The sequence below is a fragment of the Chroicocephalus ridibundus genome, chromosome 4 (genome assembly GCF_963924245.1).
Source record: "Chroicocephalus ridibundus chromosome 4, bChrRid1.1, whole genome shotgun sequence".
NCBI classification, from domain to species: domain Eukaryota; kingdom Metazoa; phylum Chordata; class Aves; order Charadriiformes; family Laridae; genus Chroicocephalus; species Chroicocephalus ridibundus.
In genome coordinates, this window is record NC_086287.1 from 29,961,647 (window position 1) to 29,982,818 (window position 21,172).

A 21,172-nucleotide genomic window follows, 5' to 3' on the forward strand; every position below is an offset into this window, starting at 1 on the left:
AAGTACAGTTATTGTTAGAATCCTGTCAATATGATAAATACCTACATGGCTGTTTCTTTTGTCCAATTTGTAGCAAAACATGATGGTTTTATTTGTCTTTTATTTTCTGCAGTGCACTTTTCCTAATACCGGTGCACGTATAATGATGTTCATTGGAGGACCAGCTACGCAAGGACCTGGCATGGTTGTAGGGGACGAATTGAAGTTACCTATAAGATCATGGCATGACATTGAAAAAGACAATGCTAAATATGTTAAAAAGGGTACTAAGGTAAGAGATGATCGTGGGTGATATTTTAGGCATCTTACCAGTGTTTAACATCTTACAGTATTTAAACATTTACATTGCCTGGCCAAGTACTGTTAGTAGTAGCAAATGTATAAAGAGGTGGGAATCGTGTGGTTTTGTTTACCTGTCTCGGAATAGTGGTATGTCTTCAGGAATTTCTTCAGAAACTCAGTATATCGAGTTAAGACTTTGGCAAGCTTTACGTTAAAGTTCTTTGGAGTGTTTCCCTGGTTTAAGTCAGATAAGATGTGACTAAATGATATATCTAGGGTAAGGGTGTCTGCTTCTTAGACAGCTGCTCAAAGCTGTCTCTATAGTTTGGGGAGGGTTAGGCAGTAGAGTTTAGGCACAGTTCGTTTCATCCTAAATGTACATTTGGGCAGGTGAATTGCCTCTAAAACCCATTGAATTAATCTTAACGGATTATAATGGGAGTTTAAACTATTCTCTCAATTGCCTGTTGTTATAGACAAATTAAATTCTGTTTGTTGGATCTAGTACTTAATGCAAAGTTTAAAAGACAAGATCAAGGTCATTTTCTAGTTTAAATAGCAACCATTGGTCTGTCTAGTCAGCTGGTCAGGAAAAAAAACACAGGTGTTGAAAATTCCAGTCTTAATTTTAACTTTAGGAAAAAATATTCTTTTAGCTTGTATTGGAATATGATGTGAATAAAGTCTGACAATGCTGTTTTAGAAGAGTTTTGGGAGTTTAAGGTTTAATATGAAGATGAGGAGAGCTCACATCATAAATTTCTATGAACTGTGTTTTCATCTTGGATTTAGCATTTTGAAGCCCTGGCTAATCGGGCTGCGACAAATGGTCATGTTATTGACATATATGCGTGTGCATTGGATCAGACTGGTCTTCTGGAGATGAAGTGTTGTCCCAACTACACTGGGTATGTGCCTCTTCGTTTTTAAGTAGTATATGAAGGTGCAGGTTTTTGGTTTTTGGTTTTTTTTTTTTTTTTTTTAAATTATTTAACAGGAAGCACTTACCAAAAACATCCTGCTACTTTAAAAAAACAACCAACCTGCTCAGATATACTGTGATAGTTGCATTTGTACCAGAATTTTGTAATTTCTCAGCCTCTGGCAAATTTGTCATCATAATTGGGGGTTTAAACAGAAGGGGTTATGATGTTGTTTTTTATTTTTAATATGATCTGTTTGAGGCTTAAATAACGTTAATATCTTTTAAACAGGCAGTTTATCCTATGTACTGTTGCTATTTTTCTTTTTCAGTGTGTGTATATGTAAGCTGCAGGTTTCAGTAAAGATAAGGACCTGTCATCCTCCTTTTTCTGGCTCTTCAGAGTTGTACAAAACCCTGTGTTATTCCTTCTGTCTTGTTTGTGCCCTTCTGTATACTGTTGTTCATAGGTTCAACTGCTGTCTTAGGTGATTATCAGGTACATCTGTTGCTCCTGATTTTTGCTCCCTCTGTCCAGTTCTACATTTCAGACAAGATCTTTTATTCCCTCCAGCTTGTCTTGCTGTCAGTTCATTTTAGCAGGATCAAAGCAAGTCCTAGTCTTTCTGATGAAACCGCTCCCCTATTCTCTGTCAGCTGTGGATGACACCCTCACCCTTCCTCTTACGCAGATCTGCAGCTTGGGATAACTTCTGATTCATGCTTTCCTGTTAAGTACCTCATTAATTTTGTAAATCCTGCTAATTCTTCCTCCATATTTTTTCAAAGACTGTCTTTTCTTTTTCTTTCTGTTTCTGAAAGTCTTTTCTACACTTAAAATATTTCATCTTTGCTAGTATAGCCACCTGCTTTACATACCATTTGATTTGTAGGTTAGACTTCTGGATTCAGTCTGGATTCTTTTGCCAAGCTCATTTTTTCTTGCTTGTTATTATTAGCTGTGTCAATACCAGCTGCAGGTAAAATGAAATGAAGCTTCTTTGCTTATCAGTTTAATAACAGCTGTGTCTGTGGCTAACTGGCCGCCTTAGTTGCCTGTCAATACCTTCATATGACAGAGGATCATAAGCACATGCTGTGTATCTTGGAGAATGAGAGATGTGGCTGCTGGGTTTCAGGCCAGCTTGGCCGTGCTAGTAGCTGCTGGGTTGCTTCTTTTCAGGGATGTGTTTGTGTAGCCTTAGCATGGGAGTTTCCACTGCTTAGGATCTTTAAGTTTATGACTTTTTGTGCACACTTAATTCCTATTCCTTTTCTGCATTAAACTCAAGCTGTGTCTTTCTATATACTGCAGTGTAATTTTGCTCTTTCTCTCTGTTCTTGTGACTCACCTTATCCTGTTTCTGCTCTTCCAGCAAAACTAGCCTTAATGTATAGTTTGTCCATTTCTCTTACAGCTGTTCCTATTTTCTATTTGATTACGTCCTACCTACAGGGAAGGATTTCCGATTCTGCCTGTCTTTATTGTCTTCTATCTTTGAGTATCCACCTGAAAACTTCTATAACTTCTTTCAGGTGTAATGTTTCACCTACTAACGTATTTTAGTAATATGATGTAATTTATGTTTTTTGATTAATAACAATAATATTGCCCATTACTATTTCCTAAATGTAGTATATGATACTACTATGATGTGATGCATGGCAACTGTTGCAGTTCCATACACAGAATGTTGCTGAGCATAAAAACAAATTGTGCTTTTTGATAATAGTTTTAAACCTGAAATAATGAGTCAACTACTCAAAATAAAATGGTGTGGTAATAGGTTTGGAATACTGAACATTAGAAGTAGTTAACTGACTATGCTTGACAAGGTCGTTAGACATTTGTAGTGTTGAAGTCCGGTATAGTATTTTCCCAGTGAAAGATTTTGTTATATATTATAATCACAGTGACTTTAAGATGCTGACTGGGCAGGAAGCTCACTTACAAAGTTCATCCCTAATATTGTAGCAAAACATTAATTTAATGGTAGTCCATTTTAAGAAGGCAAGAATGTGCCTCACCATGAGCTGTCATTAGTTTTAGCCTTTAATAGAAATAAGCTATATAAATTCCATGTGCTAAATTATTGCATAATAAGTAATCTCTTTTAACTTGAGAGTTTTGTTTTATTTGTTCTTTTTGTTGTTCTTGCTGTCTAGAGGCTACATGGTGATGGGAGACTCTTTCAATACATCTTTATTCAAACAAACCTTTCAGAGAGTTTTCACAAAAGATATGCAAGGACAATTTAAAATGGGATTTGGTGGCACATTAGAAATAAAGGTAAGAATAAAAACTGCGATGTGTTAATTAAACACAGGAATAGGACAGCTAAGAACTGTGGAATCTCTGCCCTTTAAGGAATTTTTAGGAACATGCTAAACAGATGTGTCAGGGTTGGCTTGGACGTAGCTGTTACTGCCTAGATATATTCTTACGGTTCTGTGATTCTGTAAACGTGAGTTAGGTTCCTTCTTACTCTGCATTCAGTGACAGCTAAAAGAGGGACTGAACTAAAATTAATGCCTCTCTGTTAAAAACTCACAATACGGTATGTGTAGTTTTTGGTATCAGTAGGGAGTATTTCTTGGTTTTGTGTCCACGTTCTCTATACAGTCCAGGACAGCTTTCCTTTAATTTTCCATCTGTATCAGAATCCACTCTGGCACTTTAACAATGTTCATTTTCACTTCCACTCTTGTGAGAAGCTTAGAGCAAAACGTGCTGTAGGTTCAGGTATGGTCTTCCGTGATGTTTCTTGCAAAGTATTACATCCTGCCTTGTAGAAGAATATGGGATATTTTCTTGTTCAGTAAAATTCTGTTTAAGTTTTTACTACCCAGACAAAGAATTGAATCCTCTTTTTTCATGTACATGTTTGTGTGAATTTTGTTGGATGATCTTGGAAAATGGGAAAAGGCAGCCCCAGTTCTAGAGGAATGCACAGATCACTTCCAGATGACATTGGAAGAATGTAAATAACTGGATTTTGCTTTTAGCTAAATATGTTTAGGAGATAGAGAGTACAAATTCAGTGTGGGGTATGTACAGGCTTATCTTGCCAGTCTTCAGTTTTAATCTCATCTTGTGAATATTTTAATTACTTTTCTAGAAAATAGACATTATCCAATATACTTTCTAGGCTCCCAGGTTTATAAATAGCAGCAACTTTTCTCTATGTCTTAATTTATGTTCATGCTGTTGTTTCAGATGTACTAATTAGTACAGCAAGCATGTAATGAAGTGCAGAAAGTGAGCACATGAGAAGTTTCTCTAAATGTATCAAGCACTATTATATGTATAACCTTTCCTAAAGGTATCAACAGTCTGATTTGCATTAAGGTTTTCATTAACTAATGATAAAATAAGACTGAGTTCTTCATAGTGTGGCATATTAATGTATGTTTTTCTTCTAAATATGAAGACTTCAAGAGAAGTAAAGATTTCTGGAGCGATTGGACCCTGTGTCTCACTCAACTCTAAAGGACCTTGTGTCTCAGAAAATGTAAGTTAACTTTTCTGAAAACTAAGGCAGCATCCTGTTATGCAAAAAGAGGATTTATGATTTCTGGATTTGAAGAGAAGCTGAAACTTTTCCATAAATGGAATAAAGAGTGTTTACTTTTTTACCAATTGTAAATTAGATACACGCAAGGGCTGTTTTTTTGGATAAGCTCCTGTTTACTTCTAGATTAGATTCAAGTTGTATTAGGCCTTGCAGATCCCTCATTGCTTGGTTGGGTTTGTCCACTGAGTGATTGCTTAAAAATGATTACAGAGAAATTATATTCTGGCAAAACAGAAACTAAGTAGAAAGCGAGTTAGCATGCTTTATTGTTAAAATCAGAGCTACGTCTATTTATCCAAACAGAGAACCATGAAAATACTTTGTTTAGAAAGACTGAGAGAACAGGAGGACACGAGGCCCTGAGAACATCCCCTTTACCTTGACCCTATCTTCCCTTTTGTATAGCTGTTTCACCAAATGCACATTTAATTAATTAATTAGAATATCCAACTATTACAGGCTCCTGAAGTAACTCCTTTAAATTTACATCAAACTTAAATCATCACTTATTTTCTTATCAAACAATACTATTACAGTTTAATTTTGCATTTGAATACTAATCAAAAACAATTCCTGCAAGTAACCAAAATGTTTTACATTTGAAAAGTCTTACTTTCGTACCTAAAAATCTGCATATGTGCTTACATATGGCCTGCTTTAATCAAACATCTTTCGTGCCTAAATTTTCCTTGTAGTTATATTTGCATCTTTGTGAACTAAAAATCTCAATATAATCAGTTTTTTTTTTTTCTTAGCGGTCTGGTACAGATTTTCTTATTTTGTCACCTGAGTGATTGCATATATTATGATAAAAGTTTAAAAACCCAAAAAACAATTACATGTACATCTCCTTATTTAAGTTACGTATTTAAATCATAGGATGTAATAGAAAATTTAATTGTGAATTCATGTCTGTTGCCTTGCAATTATATCCTGATTAATTTCTATTCCAAAAAACCTTTCTGTTGAAATTACCTGATGTAAAATTTTTGAGGTAAGACATATGAATAAAAGGTAGATGCATGCAGCTCGTTGCAAGTGGTAACTGGACAGTTAATCTAGCCATAATGCTCTTAAGAGTGAACACCAGCACAGGGACAGTCTTGCCAGTATAGTTGTCCTTTAATGTTTTGTTTGGTTTCACTGGGTTCATTATGGATGACTGATTATTTTAATTGGTTTCTCTGGGCATTTATGTTGTTTGTATGGCAAAAAGGAGTTGTCAGTTGAAATACATCACTATCTATATATGGTTACCTTGTTAGTTACTGGAGACTATGTAACTATATACTATGTAAGCTGTATATTTGAAGTTTTACTGGTGTGCCTTTCCATTCCATTCCACTTACATGTGCTTCTTACCTCTTCTCTTGGGACTGTTTAAGCAAAGTCTAGTGCTTTTTCCTGTTTCTGACTTGCTTTTCCCATTTTTCTAATGCCATCTCCTTGTCTTTCGTAATGTTTTACTCCTTTGCAACCATCTCCTCTTTTATTATTTCTGCATTCAACACTGCAGTTGTTTTGCAAGAGTGTTTGTCTGAGAATCTGTCAGAGTGAGGAGGGAGAAAGCTTGTGACAGAGTGGTTGTGAACAATTACCTATAGTGGCCAGATGTTCTACTTCACAAAAGAATGTAATATTTCTGGTTTGTAAAAGTATTATAAAACCTTTCTACAGGAGATTGGAACAGGAGGTACCTGTCAGTGGAAGATTTGTGGACTTAATCCTACTACAACACTTGCACTGTACTTCGAGGTGGTCAACCAGGTAATAAATACTTGTCTACTTGTCTACTAAACAAAGTAATTTTATTTTGTGTGGCTGGTGAAGCCTATATATTTGTGTGATTCCCTCAAGCACAGTAGCAGCGATATGAATGATGATGTCATTTTGTGTTCCCAAAGTTTAGAGAAGGACGCTAACGGATGAATGATGAGCTAGTCATCTTCTTGAATATGATAATGAGAACCAAAGAGATCTATAAATTTTGAATAGAGTTCACAATGGAAGTCCAATTTTTATTTTCAGTGTTACTTATTAAAATGTATTTACTTATTAAAATGTATTTCAGTTACAATGTATGAAAATGCTGTAATCTGTGTATTTAAAAGTGCTTGTCAGTGGTTCTCTGATGTTTTAGCTACAAGGTAATTACTCCTTAATGTTACATTTTAACTTATGCTTTAGTTCCTCAGTATTTGCAAGTAAAGATTGGTTTTGTTTAAATGCCTCAGGGGTGTATAGCCTGGTTTCCTGTCTCCCTGAGGGGTACCAGGAAAGAGGATAAAAACGTGACAAGCAAATGTGCTACTTCTTTCTAGTACTTTCCCATTTTCCAAATATTTGAAGCTCAGGAACTATTTGAGTTGACCGTAGTTTCTATAGTATGTTATATTGCATACTTTATAACCTATGCAAAGGCTTGAAAACTTGAATTTACCTTAGCCATTTTTCATTTTACTTTCTGCATATTTATTTTGGTTTCATTTTATGACTAGCTCTAAAACTGGTCTGATCGTGGTGTGTGATAGTGTATATCAACTGTCCTTCTCTTTTGGAATGACTTACCTTGTTAGCAGCATATAAACCTGTATTTCTACTGACCAGAGTTTTGAAATTTCAGTTTACACCTGGATTCCAATCTCTACATTTCAATGGCACTTTCTGGGATTAATTAATCAACATTTTAGAATAGTATCAGTTTTGTTGCCCGTAATTCTAGTGAATCATGTGATGTTCAAATAGAATCTAATTAATCCAGCAATTGTGACACAGCCCCTTCGAAAATATTGTCTCTGTAAGGGTATGTGGAAGGAGAGAGCATTGGTTGCTTTAAGGGTATCTAGTGGAGGCAGCCACTGCTCCTAATGTCCCTTAACAGTCTATGAGTTTATTAGCCGTGTTTAGTAAAGGTACTCAACATAATAAAAGCACCAGACAACGCATTTATATAACTTGAGCTGCCTATTGCTAACAATTTTATCGTTTTCTACTAATTTGTTTATACGTTTTCAAATTGTACTGTAAAATCTTGAGATTCACCTCTGTGTATTTATTTATTTTTTTTTTCCTCCTGTACTTAGCACAACGCTCCCATTCCTCAAGGAGGACGCGGCGCAATCCAGTTTGTGACTCAGTACCAGCATTCCAGCGGGCAGAGGCGTATCAGAGTGACCACAGTTGCCAGAAAGTATGCTTCACTTGTGATGAATCATTTTTGAAAAAGCAGGATATAGGTTTGCCTTTTAATCTTTAGATTTTTGTTTTTTTTAACCAGTCTATTGTTCTGGGATATGCAGTGCTGCAGGTGGTGAAGGCACGATCATACCTTTGAGACAGTTGCCTCTTGTTCTGTGGGCTGTTTCTTCTCTGAGAGGTTGCTGTGGCTGCATAACAATGTCATGGGAGTGCTCTGAAGTAACCCAAGTGATTTTAGATGAAGAGGAAGCTTTGAGTGAAATTCTGTGGCCTGAACTGAGGAGATGGTCGGACTTAGGGAACGGCAAAAATCACTTAATAACTTAACTGGAGAGCGCTAGCTGCAGTTCAAGGCGGTGTAAAATACCTGTTCTTCCATGTGTAACCTTTACCTGCAGCTTCCTTGATTCAATTTACATCACAATTTTAGAAAGTGTTGTTTAAGGCATTTTGCAGTGTCCAGTGGCATTTCCTTTAAGTTAAAGGAGATTATTGATTGGTTAATTTGATGGAAGATTCAATTTATCAAAAAAAGCATTGCCCTTACTGTTGACATGAATATCTTGCTAACGTACTTGAGTTATATTAGTAAAATCTTCTTGGTGACTGATAAAAAGAGAGATTAGTAGTTCACCTTGTAAATGGAAAAGAACAAGCGAGGTGCACAAGAAATCTGCTAGTCTGGGGATGTGTGATTAGCTTCATGGACAGTGTTTTCTGTGATTTACCTTTCATAATTAATATTTTTAAAATATAATAACTGTTTTATAAGTGGCATTATATTTCCTGTCACTGGTTGCATGGCATCTGTACAAATAAGGGACATGTCTAATTAACGAATGGTTAATCGAGAGGCTGCTCGTTTGCACCAGTAGATTTTTGAAGCTCCAGCACAGGTTTGTTAAACTGTTAGCACTGCTTTCTTTGCCGCAATTTTGAAGGGATATTTTGAGGTTGGACATCTTCTCTTTCACTGTGGTGCAAATACCTGTATTTTTTTTTTTTCTTTTTGCAGCTGGGCAGATGCACAGACGCAGATTCAAAACATCGCTGCATCTTTTGACCAGGAAGCCGCTGCCATTCTCATGGCTAGATTGGCCGTGTACAGGGCAGAGACAGAAGAGGGGCCTGATGTGCTTAGGTGGCTGGACAGACAACTTATACGACTGGTAAAAAGGACTTTATTAAAAGAGTCAGATTGGTTTCTTGTCTCCAGGCATATCATTCTTAAATGACTAGTGTTCGGTGACTTGTTTCTTTAAAAATAAAACAAAACAAAAAATGAACTGAATGCTTCATTTCCACAAGTGGGTATGCAGCATTAACTAAAATTTTCTATTTTAAATGGAAAAAAGACCAGATATATTTTTAGTTCTTTTATTTATGTTTCCTCAGTCCTCAGCAGTTGGTAATTGCCAGCAATTGAGAGAAATTCTAGCATGAGATTAGCAGAAATTAAAGCTTTCGCTACTTTCTTCTGCCTAGAATGATATCATAGATGAAATATTTTTAGCAAAAAATGAAGTCAAAGTGTCTAGAAAACCATATGGAATTTCTTTATTTTCAAAAATTCCGTTTTCTGTTTGTTTTTATATGTTATTTGTAAGTAAGTAGCTGTTAATAATTTAATTTTAAACATGTTCTCCAGGGCAGTTTAATCATCTAACTCTGCTTAGCAGTTTTAGAGGAAAAAACCAAAAAGCCATTAAAGCCTCCTATGCAAGGAAATCACTGCTTGTTAAGAAAAGAAATTACATCAGTGTTTTTGCTAGTTTTCTCTTTGCTTACAAAGCTGTAAGCACTTCAAATGATGTGTCTGTTAAAAACAAATGAATATACAATAATCGCATGACGAAGCAAATAAGTTACTTAATTTAGATAAATTTTTCTTTTACTCTAGTGTCAGAAATTTGGAGACTATCACAAGGATGATCCAAGCTCCTTCAGGTTTTCGGAAACCTTTTCACTTTACCCGCAGGTGAGTAGAAGGAAGGTGTGTCTGTAAGGGATAAAGAGAGAATGCCTAGGGAAGGAAGAGGCACTGTAGCACGGGGTAAAATACAGCATTATACTGGATACCAGAATGAAGAGACCCCTTGCCCCCAGCTACTGTCTGGCATGTAGCATTAGGCAAATCTCTTGTGTTGTCTGTGCTGCTGGGTCCCCTTTAGCCCTCTGTCCTTACAGCTAAACTTCCTCTAGTTGTGTGTATGTTTTGTTTCTCCTATAATGGGATCCTCACCTTACTTGGGTTTGCAATTCAGATAATGACACTGGGTTTTTTTAAGGGCAGTTTTAATGAAGAATTCAGAAAACATGAGAGAAGATACAGTTTTACTTTGTTGTTTCTTTTCTATATGATTTATCATACTGACCTGAAAAGAAACACTTTGCTGGTGAAGTGAGCTTGAGCTTGACTATATTAAACTTTGAATAGTTTATTTGATAAGAATCCATTCCGATACATTCCTCCATTTTGATAGCTCCTGATATGTTACTTTTGGACTCTTCATAGACTTCTATGGTATTTCTGTTTGAGTTGTCTACCGATCTGCGTCAAGGTGTTAAGTGTCGCGGAGAGATTGATTCAGCAATGAAAGGATTGCTGAATCCTTGGGAAATGGAAATCCTTTTTCCATTTTACTAATGAAGTTCAACTTTGCTGTAGTTAATGTTCTTTCTTCTGGTCACATGCCATAACTTGCCTTGTGTGTTCAAGCACAGCAGCCTCCCTCATAGGAACAGTAAAACTTACGGTAAAGGAAGGGTTTGGCAATATTCACTCATACTACTTATCAGCTAGTACTGGAGAAGAAGAAATATTAAACTTTTCTCTTAATTCAAAGCTGTTTCGTAGGTTTATCCATTCTGATCTCTGTCTTACTTTCATGAGAGTATATAAAAACTGACAAAGGTGCATATACAAGTTAGAAGTGTTAAAGAACTTGGAATTCAATTTTGTTGTGGCATTGGTCTCATGTAGTTTGTGGAAAACATTTCTCTCCTCGTACAACTCTCCTCCTTCTCTGTGAAAGCTCAAACAAATGGTTTTTCTTTTGCAGTTTATGTTTCACTTGAGAAGATCTCCTTTCTTACAAGTTTTTAATAACAGTCCAGATGAGAGCTCATACTACCGCCATCATTTCATGCGTCAGGATCTAACCCAGTCGCTTATCATGGTTCAGCCGATTCTTTATGCCTACTCTTTCAATGGACCTCCAGAGGTATCATTATATATAAGATAAATGTAGGTTAAAAGATGCTGTTTTGACAGAGAGATGATTGTTGTCCTCAGTGTTACATGTTAGAAAATGTGTTGTTTTAAAATCTCTTGCATGAGAGAGAATATTAATTTAATATAGAACATACTATGAACAATGCATATCTCAGAATTCTGATGTAGCATAGTCCTGAGAACATAAGTCAGTTTGTGAAGAGAGGATGTTTTAAACTAAAGAATGGTAGTTTTTTTGTGTTAGTTTTTGAGAGCTATAGGAGTTTTACTTCTGTTTTTGTGGTGCCAGAATGTAAACATCAACAAAAATGTTTTTATTTCAAAATGTACTTTTTCTGTGGAGTTTGAAACAACAGTTGGGGTGTTTTTGAAACGTACAAAATTCCCCTCTATATTAACATTCTCATCCAAAGCTTCTCATTTTGGTGCGGTTACTATTATGTACAGATTTGGTCCATACCCTTCCAGCTGACCTTACGGCACATTCTGTATAAACCTAAAATAAAACCATGATCTTCCAAGAAGCTTGCGAAAGAAGCGTAAGATAAGAGACAACAAAAGTAGTCTGATAGATAAGAGAGAGTGAGGAAATGGTAAGACAGTGAAAATAAAAATAGTAGGCAAGCATCTTGGCAGGTTGGAATTCGAACTTTTGTTAGGTTGTTTTTTTTTTTTTTTTTTTTTTTTTTTTTAGACTATGTCATGGGGATTAAAAGGAAAAAGACTTTTAATTATGGAGTTTAAATTAATGTAATGAGGTGCTTTGTGAAGAGCTGCTCACAGGTGTAAGATCATTCTCCCATGTATGAATAACAATTAGTCACATGGGTGATGCAGAGGAGAAGTGATAAAGTGGGAGATGAGACATCCTCAGTGCAGAATGAGTAATGATATTTTTTTTTTTTTTTGATTCTTGGAGTAATTAATATTTTTGGTATCCCTGATAAGATTGGTCCAATTAAATCATATGATACTAATTCACTTAAATCACATCGTCCCGATATAGTGTCACTGCCCTTAAAAAGGTGAATTAAAAACCTTAAATATTACATCAGATTTCATAAATCCTAAGTATTTCCTATATACAGTATTGATGGATATATATGCACAGTAATAATAGCTGCAAGGACAAGACTAAAAAAACCCAAACAACCACAACCCCCGAATCTTACACTTGAATAACTACTGCATCTTTATACATTGAAATATCATTCAAGTTAATGGCACTGTATAAGTAAATATGGAGGTACTTGAAAGACTAGAAAAGTGCATAATAATGAAAGAGGTTTCAGCTCAGGAAAGTAATAAAAATTGTATTCAAGAAGTTATATATTCAGAATCAGGACGGACAAGTTTAGAATGAGATTGTGTGGGTTGCAGATGTATAACATGAAAACGAGCAAATATGGAGCTTTAGTAAGTGATTTAAAAAGTTACTAAGATTCAGTGACAGATTCAAAAAGCTGTTAATGCCATCCAGTTGCTCAATTCTGCATCAGTTCTTAATTTTATATTTATTTTTAAATCTTAGCCTGTTCTTCTGGATAGCAGCAGCATTTTACCAGATCGCATTCTCCTTATGGACACCTTTTTCCAGATCCTCATTTATCATGGAGAGGTAAGATTTGTAATTTCTTACATCAATATGCTTTTTCTGTAGGAGTGCTACGTTATGAAAGTCAGGCCCTAGTTCTGAAGCTCTCCATTGCTTGACCTCTCATCTGTGTGGCTAATACCAGGCTCCTAATTCATGTTTGTAGTTTGGTGACCTAACATGCCTGTACACAGATACTTGACATTACTTGATGTTTTGGTGCCGTTTGTTATGTCAGGTTTAAGATAAATTAGCTTCAATATGCAGATTATTTGTTTTAGATCAATATTTAGATCAATAGACTGTGTTGTTCCACACCCCCGTGCTTTTCCCATATTTATTTTAGACCTCTAAATTAGTTCTTCAGGGATAGGGAGTCAGAACACCAAGTTTTATAATCACCCTTAATCTGCCCTGTCCTGGAGGAATGAAACTGCTCTTGGCAGTTGTGTAGATAGGCATTCGCTAGCAATATAAATATAAATATAAATGCTTGTGACTTGCGAGTGCTCTGCTGCCCTGGAGGAATTGAGCTGCTGCTTTTTACTGGTTTGCAACTGTAAATGGTTCCCAGCTGAGAGTTTGAGAAATACCATTCTGGATCATGTCCTGATAGCTGCACTGTTTACAGTAATTACTAAACTTTAACACATGATTAGGCAGGCAGTGACCTCACCAATGAGGACCTGGTCCCACAGTACCAGAGCAAGGCAAGCAGAGCCGGTTACAGACAGTATCCAGGTTCAGCCTCCAGTCCAGATCATCACACAAGTCGACGGGGATGAGGCAGGTCTGAGTTCTATCCCTGTAGTCAAGTCCCTGAGTGGGGGTCCAGATGGCCAGGTCCTTGACCAGGTACAGGCATGGCTGCAGTGGAGCTCAGGCAGGAGCCAGGGATGAGCCTCAGCTTAAAAAAGCTGCCAAGCAAAGGAGGGGGGAACATCTGAGACTCTCTCCAGGTCTTTCCTAACAGCAGCCCTATCATTGAGCTGACCTTGAGCAGCCAGCTTCACTCCTAGAAGGTGTGAGGCTGCGCTACAGGCCCTGAAAGATAAATAGCAGCATAAATATTTGTTTCTTATGTGTCATAGACATGAATGTTAGAGAGCTGTAAATAGTATCCTTGACCTCATAAACTAGATGTTTAGCATACAAAGGATGACAAAAAAGGAAATCAGAAAGACCAGAAATTGTTAGAGTTTAAAAAAAAAATGAATCCAGTGGCATGTTACTTGCACATCTTGGATTTTGAAAATTGACTTGCATACTTTCTGCCCTTATAGGGCAGAAAGGCGTGAGTGATAGAAAAGAGGTCAGCAATGTGACGTTCTACTCTGAAGAGTCCTCTGTATCCTCTAAGAAAGATGGGTGAATTGGTTCTAAACTTCTTTTTCCCCCTCTATCGCCAGACCATAGCTCAGTGGCGTAAATCAGGTTACCAAGATATGCCGGAATATGAAAACTTTCATCACTTGCTACAAGCTCCAATAGATGATGCCCAAGAAATTCTCCATTCCAGATTTCCAATGCCCAGATACATTGATACAGAACATGGAGGAAGCCAGGTATAGTAAAATATATGATCTAGGAAGTGGTGTGTTAGTAATGTCATGAATTTTTTTTGGTATTAAACATGCATTTCTGTGCTAAAATACATGTAAATTGCAACTCAAAATTTTATTTTTAAAGCTTTTACACAGCCAGATATTTAATAGTAGCTTTTTGCCTTAATTTGTGAATCCTGTTACTTATTACTATTTTTACCATACTGACTTGGACTTTTGGATTCCTCGTGTGAGGTGTTTAAGACAAAAAAGATAGTACTTGCCAGGGTCTCAGGACCAATACTAGAAGTATTCTTTTGAAGTTATTAATATTTTATTGATATTCATGTTTGCTTTGTTAGGGCTTAGAAAAAGACAAAAACTTACTTTCTGCTGCACTGAAAAGTTGTTAGCAGTTCTGCGTTATAGCTATAGAATTCAGGGAGTGGCTTTATTTATAGAGGTGCTGCTTGCTTTTCTGAATAGGTACCTGTGCATGTTTTTATCTCCAAATAATAGAAACGGTATATTTCATGTACGTGTGATTTTTTTTTTTTCTGAGTACAAGAAACTTCTATTTGAGAAGTTTAATTTATTGCCTGTGTTTTGTGTTTTAAAGGCTCGTTTCCTGCTTTCAAAAGTAAATCCCTCTCAGACTCATAACAATATGTATGCGTGGGGACAGGTAAGTACGAATTGGCTGATGAAGCTTGTATGCCTGTTCTGTTCTTTTTCCCTGTTTTAGAAACCAAGTGACAGATTGTGTACGTGTAAGTAATAATGCCAAGTTTTGAACCAAAAAAGAAATGTGGTTTTGGCCTGGTGCCACCAAAATTGCGGAAGTTAAGAAAAATGGATTTTCTTTCTTCAGACAAAAATGATCTGATTTGCTGTTTTAAGCTTCTGTGAGGCTACTTCCATGTCTAGCTATGTTTCTGAGACAGGTATCTTCAAATTCCTTAGTATGAGAGCACGTACCACACATGAAAACTAAGGGACATTTTTGCAATAGGGGAAATAAATTTTGAAGTTAGTTATAAGCAAGAAATGAAAAGTACACCAGTACGAGTGTATTGATGTTTTCCAGAATTTTTGTTTCTGATTCCTGGCCTGAGTGATCAGGAATCACCTGTTCAAATCCTGTCTTTAGAAAGTTATGTAAGAGTTCAAAAATTAAACTTTCTGGAGCAGCTTGTATTCTTAAATGTTGCATCCCAGTTCCATGTTCTCCTTCCAAATTCAGCTTGTATAGTGGGAAGAGAAACACTGGCAGTGGGTGAATGCTAGTGCAGTCTCATTTTCTCAGGAAAATAGAATGACATCAGTCAGTTAGAAGCTACGTATTAACTGTTTTTCTAGAGTACTTTGATAAAGGGCGTACAGTGTTGAAGTCATGAATGAGAGAACTCTGTAGCAATTTTATGGCAGTGATTTTTCTCAGTTAAGTTCTATCAAGGTACGTTTTCATAGAGGTGTGTTGGTTCTCATGAAACCATGGCAAGGAAGAGCACTGAGATCCAGAGTGAAAATACTTGAAAACTTTGTTCTGAGTCAGGGACAGCACAATTTGAATTCAGCTCTCCTGCCTCTAAAGTCAACAACCTAACCAGCAATCTGTTAGTGTGTCTTTTTGTCATGTTTTCTCCACAACGTACACATAAATCCTGTAATTTGAAAGGTCTTGTTTTTATCTGAACACTACCTGGACATTTTTGAAGTTTTGACATTTCCAACAGTAAAGGACGACTGTTTCATGCTCATTTAATTAGTAAACAAATGGAACAGTATTCTAAATGTAAATGCAAATGCAAAACAATTTTTGAGCTGATCTCTTAAGAAAACTGTTCATGCTGGACAAGTGTGACTCTGATACATCTTAGAAAAGACAGCTTGCCCTTTTAATGTTGAAAAGAATTCAGTTCTAGGGTAAAACAGGAAAATCTGTGTTAATCTCCCCAGTGGCATTGCAGTGCGTGTACTCAATGTAATATCCTCCTGTGTTTGCAGGGGCTTTTGTGAACGAAGTTGAGCCAAGTACAAACTATGAAAAATGTAACTGTTGGGAGAAAATTTTAAACTGAATTGGTTTTGCTTTTGTTTTTCTCATGATCTTCCTGGATTATTTTATGTAATTTTATTTTGTGCGTAACAGAGAAATTTATTAGTCCACATTGACCTGAAGAGGGCACCCATACACCACTGAAACCATGTTTCAGGAGGTGATGAATTGGCTAGTTTGGTTTTTAATACTGTAAGTAAAATTTATTTTTTTTTTTTTAAGTTTAGCAAGTAGGTGCTTTATTTTCTGAAAATGTTTTCTGTACTATATAATGGTAGACTTTTCATACGGCTGTATTATGTTGGTTAGTCTTTGAAGTTGCAGTTGAATTTTTTTTTTTAAATCTTTTTTTGTCTTGGTAACTATGGGGAATTGGTAATTCGAAACAAAAGAAGAGGTCAGTGGCACAAATCTTACCAAATGCCCATCTATCTGTCACCAGATCACTGTTAGTTAAATTTAAATTCTCGTTTTATGCCTTAGATCAAAATTTTAAATGAACAGAAAAAAACCCGTAATGTGGTTTGTGAAAAATCAAAGCTAATTCTCGTGCTTTTCAGACTTGTACATTGTGACCTTGCTGGTTTTCACTTAATTCCCCAGCAAATAAAATGCTCTGCTACCTTACCTGCTGGAGTGAAGAGTTCCCAGTCTTCAGAGTAAAGCTGCTGCTGTTGGTGGTAGCAGTGGTGACAGCAGCTGCCTGTGTGCACGTGTTGGATGGGGTGTTCAGCTTCCGGAATAGTCTCTGCATTGGTTTTAATTACCCTGGATTGCCACTAGCATTCGTTGTGAGGGATCTCTTTTCTTAGGGGTCTTTCGGCTCCTTTGGTGGTTTATTTACCAGAGGATGATGTACTGTCCTTCCACACGTAAGACACAAGGTGGCAAATCATATCCTGCCCCAGAATTAAATTACTTGTAATTCCCTCGTGGCTTCTTAAATAAGAGAACTCAGGCTTAGCGTTTGGCAGGCTTGGAAGTAGAACATCCTTTATTCTCATCTTGCCACCATCAGCTGATAATAACTTAGTGAGCCTTCCCGGAGAGTGGTTGTGTATTGTGTCAAGCGTATTGTGGTGATCTAAGAACTCCTGCTGCTCCTGGGTTTGTCCCTTGATCATTAACCGAGCACTGGTTTTGTCCAGTCTCAAAAAGGGATGCCAGTTCTAAGCATCCTCGTTAAGACTTCTATGTCTGTGTTTTGGAAGGCTTTGTAAGAGTTCAGACAGCTCTGATTTCATTTGGGAATATGGGTGCTTAGTACCTTTGGAAAGGTTGAACTGCTGAGATTTATAGGAATAGTTCTTCCATCTGTAAACAGAAGTAATGGCAGATTGGTTTCAAAGGAGTTAAGAGAGTTACTATGTAACACTTGCAGAGTTGCCAACTGCTGTTTTATTTAGACTGTAAATTTGTTTAAAAATAGTAATTAAAAGGTGACCATTTTGAACTTCTTGGATTTCTGAAAATTACTTCTGAGTTCAAAAAGTAAATTGCACAAATCCATTCGAAAGGGTTTTTTATTTATTTAATCTTTTGTGATCTGATTTTGCACTGGCATGACTTTCAGATGTTGGTTTTGGTGTTTCTCTGAGGTGGCACAGAGCTGTAGGAGAGAACTGTCCCAACTTTCCTGGAGGAAGCTGGTTGACCTTCACTCGGTGTCAAATCAGACCCTTAGTGCATTTGTTTCCTCCTTTCGCCATTTTGATACGTCTGAGCTCCAGTGACAGATACTGATTTGTAGTTGTGTCACTTGGGTGGTTCTGTTTCTCTCGCCTTTGCTCCACTGAGATAGGAATGATACAGGAACTGTGGCATGGAAATTTTATTTACTTTTAAAAATTTGTAAGTTAGTATTTGGCAGCTGTCAAAAACTCCAAGTTTTGTATGGTTGATGTATGTATCTTGCTATACTGCAGCTCATTGCTGTGTATGCATTAATATGGAAGAGAGCACAGTTGTGGTTTGTGCCTGAATTTATGTAAACATATGAAAATTTATGTAAATGTACAGTCTGCTGTTTTTTTGTCAGAGGATTTCAGCAATGATATGCTTTTAAGGTCTTTCTAAATTTATAAAGTGTTTATTTAATGGAACATATTGTGCCTTAAAATGCTTTTTCTTCACAAGTATAATCAGTTCTTCTTGTTTTCTTTTATTTTATAGGAGTCTGGAGCACCCATTCTTACTGATGATGTCAGCTTGCAAGTATTTATGGATCATCTGAAGAAACTTGCTGTCTCTAGTGCTGCCTGAGATTCTGCAGTGCGTTAAAGGCACAGATAAGCTGTAGCCACATTTCAGCTTTTTTCTCCTTTCCCCTTTTCCATGTCTCTCTTGACAGAATGCTCTGATATGCACAAGCTGCCTGACTTAGATGTAAAGCAGTGTTGTTCTCAAAGGAAAGCTTTTGTTATCAGCAAATGTTTTAATGTGAATTGCTGTTTGTAAAAATGACAGGTAGTAGATTAAATTAAGTTATAATTAGAGGAAAAAGAACAGTCGTTTTGGTGACTGTGATACTGTAATTACTTTGAGATCATTTATAACAACTTGGCTATGTGATTTCAGTTTCCTTTTAAAATGGTTGAGGTTGATTCTGCGTTGCATTACAAAGGCACGTTGAACAATAAAGGAGATCTTTGGTGATGTTAGGCCTTCCAGACTGCCATATACCTCTGCCTACTCAAATTGAGCATGAAGTGAACAAAGAAGCAACAAAAAGCGTATAAAAATAGTATTAACTCAGTCTCTTGGCTTGGGCTGCCGAACTTTTCTTTCCTGCAGAGATATTATTGTTTATGTATTGTTCATTTTAGGAGTATTTAATGTCAAATATTGCTTCCCACTTACCCTGCTTGATTCTTGGGAACAGTGTTTTTCTTTATTTCCATATAAAGAATTTGAACTGAAAAAGTAAAAAAAAATACGTTTTTGCACAAAATTGAAATCCACATGTTGTATTTTTGACAAAGGTATCTATTCTCAAACACAGTAACAGGTGAATATGCTCAAAAGTTAACACTTTTAGCTTGAGCTAAGAAGTCCTACACTACCAAAATGAACTGACTGAGTACAGCCTTGATTTTTGTCTTGGCAAGTACACTTTAAAAAATAAAAATTTACCTTTTTTATTATTGCCTTATAATGTTATTACACTAATGCATGACACTGCACATCTGCTTTTTGTTTCTGCATCCTTTTTGTTATGAATTCAACAGGCTGTAGTTCTTGTTGAAACAGTATTATATAGAATGTGATGTAATTAATTTGCTATTTAGTTCATACTTGATTTTTTGGGGGTGGATAAATTTGTAGGCTTTCCCATTTATTTGTTGAAGTTTACACATAAACCAGATGTTTACATAGGTAATATGACATTTTGACAAGTAAAGATGTGAAATGTGGTAGTGGGCAATAAAACATTGTGCCAAGTCTAAAGGAAGAGAGACAAGAGTTTTGACATAGGAAATTCAATCATATACTGATATGATAAGCGTGAGAGTTTTTTTCTGTTTTCTGTAAATTCTCAAAAACTTGATTAAATAAATTCCTCTCCATTTCTTTGATCTAGACAAGATGAGCTCCTTTTGCCTCAATACAAATAAAATACATGGTTTTCTCTCACTTTTTATATTTATTGTGGTGGTTTCTGTTGGTGCTTGAAATGAAATGTGGAAATAAAGGTAATAATGATAAAATTTAGCATAACTTCACCAGTTTTATTGATGTAATAATTGGTATCAGACTTGTTGAACTTACGGAGATACTGAACACACCAATGGCAGTTTAGGAGGTAAAATTTCAGTAGCCCTCTTGACTTTATTTTAGCTAATGAATAGCTTAAAAATTTTTCTCGTAACACCACATATGTCCAGTTTATTTGACGGTTAAATACCATTTGACTAATAAATCAATTCATCACCAAGTCGTGATAATGGATGGTTTTTTTGTGTGCTTTCCTTCCTACCCTTTAATTCACTTGTAATAGGTTATTTTATCCAGTCTCTTGGTGTTGCAGATAGAGTGATGCACTTTACTCAGACAAGCAGCAATATGTTGTATTGATACAAAACAGCAATTTAACAAAGTCTGGTAGTGAACGCAACTGTGTTTTAACAAGATTCGATGGTAAGGTACACTGGATTATTTACTGCATAGAGGACAGGGTAAGTGAGATGTGCTGGGGAGACCCTTCCATTGAGTTACGAGGTTGAGAGGACCGCCTTGCTTTCTGACTCCTACTCGGAGGAGTTCAGGTGCAGCTGGATCCAGTCCTAATCCCACACTTGGTCAACGGTTTATGTCTAAAAGATTGTATGTGCACAATGAATCTAAGATACAATCTTAGCGAAGCTTACAAAGTTTAGCAAGCTCTTAGTCACTTTACTGAGGATCTGTTGTGGCAAGAAAACGCCTGGTATCGAGGCGTAAGGGATCTCTGCGGCAGGTGTAACCTTGAGAGGTGTCCCTACTCAAGGGGAGATCCTGGCGCGCAGCCCGCTGCCGTGTGGGACAGCTCTAAAGGCTGTTGGGCTGCTCACTGTTTTTGGGATAAGTCATGTTTGCATACCGACAACATATGTTAGTTTCTTCCAAATTTAGCTTGAGTTCAACATTGACCAGGTTTGTGGTTAGGTGGATGCATTGCTCAAATTAGCTCTTGGCTATTGCTTTGTTACCCGTCTCCCCCAAATCTACTTTGAGCCGGGTGCAGCCATCATGACCAGATGCATCCATTAGCATTGCCACTGGTG

General features: G+C 36.5%; 1 protein-coding gene across 2 annotated transcripts in view; it reads left to right on the forward strand.

The window, feature by feature from the left end:
- SEC23A (SEC23 homolog A, COPII coat complex component) overlaps window positions 1–20,042 on the forward strand; it is a 33,168-nt gene extending 13,126 nt beyond the window's left edge. For both annotated transcript variants that reach the window (XM_063332836.1, XM_063332837.1), the window contains 13 exons: window positions 113–271; window positions 1,075–1,190; window positions 3,371–3,494; window positions 4,636–4,716; window positions 6,457–6,546; window positions 7,863–7,969; window positions 8,993–9,146; window positions 9,878–9,955; window positions 11,040–11,201; window positions 12,744–12,830; window positions 14,216–14,371; window positions 14,970–15,035; window positions 18,582–20,042. In XM_063332836.1, the coding sequence (XP_063188906.1) occupies window positions 113–271; window positions 1,075–1,190; window positions 3,371–3,494; window positions 4,636–4,716; window positions 6,457–6,546; window positions 7,863–7,969; window positions 8,993–9,146; window positions 9,878–9,955; window positions 11,040–11,201; window positions 12,744–12,830; window positions 14,216–14,371; window positions 14,970–15,035; window positions 18,582–18,671 (1,470 nt within the window). In that variant the 3' untranslated portion in view covers window positions 18,672–20,042. The remainder of the gene's footprint in view (window positions 1–112; window positions 272–1,074; window positions 1,191–3,370; window positions 3,495–4,635; window positions 4,717–6,456; window positions 6,547–7,862; window positions 7,970–8,992; window positions 9,147–9,877; window positions 9,956–11,039; window positions 11,202–12,743; window positions 12,831–14,215; window positions 14,372–14,969; window positions 15,036–18,581) is intronic.
- The last annotated feature ends 1,130 nt before the right edge of the window (window positions 20,043–21,172 follow it).